The sequence below is a fragment of the Lactuca virosa genome, chromosome 9 (assembly GCF_052849685.1).
Source record: "Lactuca virosa cultivar CGN04683 chromosome 9, Lactuca_virosa_CGN04683_v6, whole genome shotgun sequence".
Taxonomy (NCBI): Eukaryota; Viridiplantae; Streptophyta; class Magnoliopsida; order Asterales; family Asteraceae; genus Lactuca; species Lactuca virosa.
The window spans coordinates 51,470,148-51,472,267 of NC_136434.1; the positions used below are offsets into that span (position 1 = coordinate 51,470,148).

At 39.1% G+C, this 2,120-nt stretch overlaps 1 protein-coding gene across 1 annotated transcript; it reads right to left on the bottom strand.

Annotated features, from left to right (window-relative positions):
- Positions 1–1,139: 1,139 nt before the first annotated feature.
- On the bottom strand, positions 1,140–1,846 carry LOC145138000 (late embryogenesis abundant protein At5g17165-like). Its single transcript, XM_079072142.1, has 2 exons — positions 1,658–1,846; positions 1,140–1,583 (listed from the first exon to the last, which is right to left on the bottom strand). The coding sequence occupies exons 1-2, from the start codon at positions 1,735–1,737 to the stop codon at positions 1,289–1,291; spliced, it is 375 nt and encodes a 124-aa protein (XP_078928268.1). The 5' UTR covers positions 1,738–1,846; the 3' UTR covers positions 1,140–1,288.
- Between the last annotated feature and the right edge of the window lie 274 nt (positions 1,847–2,120).

Here is a 2,120-nt window from a genome sequence, read left to right on the forward strand (position 1 = left end):
GCCGCCAAGTATTAGTCTCGCAACAGGATCTCCTTCGTCGCTCCTTTAATCTTCATAACGACTATAACCAAGCTGCCAACCAATAAAGCAAGCACCTTCATGGACTGAGACCGTGGAAGCTCCGTTAGCACCTTAAGGCTGTCTTTATCCTGAGAACCCTTGGGAATATTCAGAGACTCGGCTAATGCTTCTAGGCCCACATTCGGAGCCGCAGTCAATGATGCCACAATCATTAATCATTGCATTGAATTCCTACAAAAATACAAGATTTGGAGGTCTGCCACTAAGTTTTTCAGACACATCTGAAATGGCGTTAAAATCACCCGCAATCCTCCATGGACCTTGTATGTCTTAGGACAGTAATGAAAGTTTTTCCCAAAGAATTGAATGAAGCACTTTGCATATGCATAAAGAAAGGTAAGCCTCACCGGATCACAATTAAGGAAGCTGGTGTCTGACTGTGATACACTATAGTGACTGTGATACACTATAGTGTCGTCTCATTCTATTAAAAAGAACGTGAAACTATACTATCATTTTGTTTGCGTTTCTCCGTTTATTGAAAATTTGATCTTTACTTTAGCGGCGACCTTGACATATTTCGTTGACTCGTTTTGTGATTTTGTTCCAAAAAGAAGACTCACTTAAGTAATAGTTGCTAATCGAGTCCTCATTATCGGGGTTCAATGATGAACCTTTTAGAGATGAGTTTTAAGAGTGGTTTATAAATATTGAATGTTTTAGATTGTTAGAGAGATGAATGTTGAAGGTTTGAAAATGATGAAAACTTAAAGAAGATTGTTGTTATTCATTTTAATCAAAGGGGATTTAAAATTTGAAAAAAAAAAACGATATAGTATTTTGAAAAATTGTAAAAAAATGAAAAAAATTAATAAGAAAAATTTTCATCTTTAGCCTGACTTCAACGGGTCGGCGGAGGCGTGCCAAGCTGAAGAGGGGGAGGAGGTGTTTGACGAGGCACCTCAGCTATGTCGAACCCATTTCATCTTAGCCTTATGGATGCTCTAGAACTTTTGATGCCAGATAAAATTTGCCCTACATTCACCTGTCGTATTACACCAAGTTGACGTGCTAGCCGATTTTTAGTACATCTAACAAGTAACACATGGTTAAGCAACTTTAAGAAAAACATCTATTTTATGGTTATTCATGGTGTTTCTGGAAGTTCGAAGAAAAAAATTGAGACTCAAGCGGAACAGTTCTAACAAAACAACCTCCAACACTCTTATTTCTAAACATTCTGTGCGACTTTGGAAATGGAAGTTAATTATTCAGCGAAAGGATCAACAGGAGGAATCTCTCCGGTGAAAGATTCCGACGGAGGCGGCTCCAAATCCTCCTGTGGACGGAAAAACACCTTCTCATCCAACACCGTTTCTTCCGTCGTGCATGTCACCGCCGGCTCCTCCGACTTCTGTTCACCGGCCGGGACGAATACCCCAGTCTCCGGATCAGGTTCCCAATATTCTTCTGGTTTATCTGTGATCTCTCCTACAGCAGAGACTTCACACTCCACCTCATCTTCTACTTCCTTCTCGTAAGCCGATTCATGCAATCTCCTCCTGAAACAATATCAAAAGGGAAACACGATGAATTCGTCCTCAAATCAATGGAAGGAAATAAAATCTGAAGTTACCTGAAGGTGGAGAGGGAGAAGCAGAGTGAAGGAGGAGTCAGAGTGCGTAGATTTTTGCTTATGATGAGCTTCCCAGCCATGGCACCTTCGATTGATGTTTGATATGGATATGGACGATGTATCTACAGATATACATATATAGATATACTGTGAATTCAGCAACCGACTCTCTGGTCCTGTGTGTGTGTGACTGTGTGTTTTAAATATATAAACAATAAGTTATCTGACCATCTTAAAAGCTACAGGTGCCACCTCTTTCTTTGTTTTTTTATTTTATTTCCTCAATCTCAACAATTTCTTCCTTTTTAGACACATGAGCGCTTGATCGCGTGTTAGAATAACGGAAGTAACGTATTGAAGTTTAGCTAGTGTTTCTTTATGACTTGACACATTTAGTAACAACAGAATTTAATAGGTGTTCTTTTTAGCCAAAAAAATATCCTAAAGGATTAACTATTAAGTT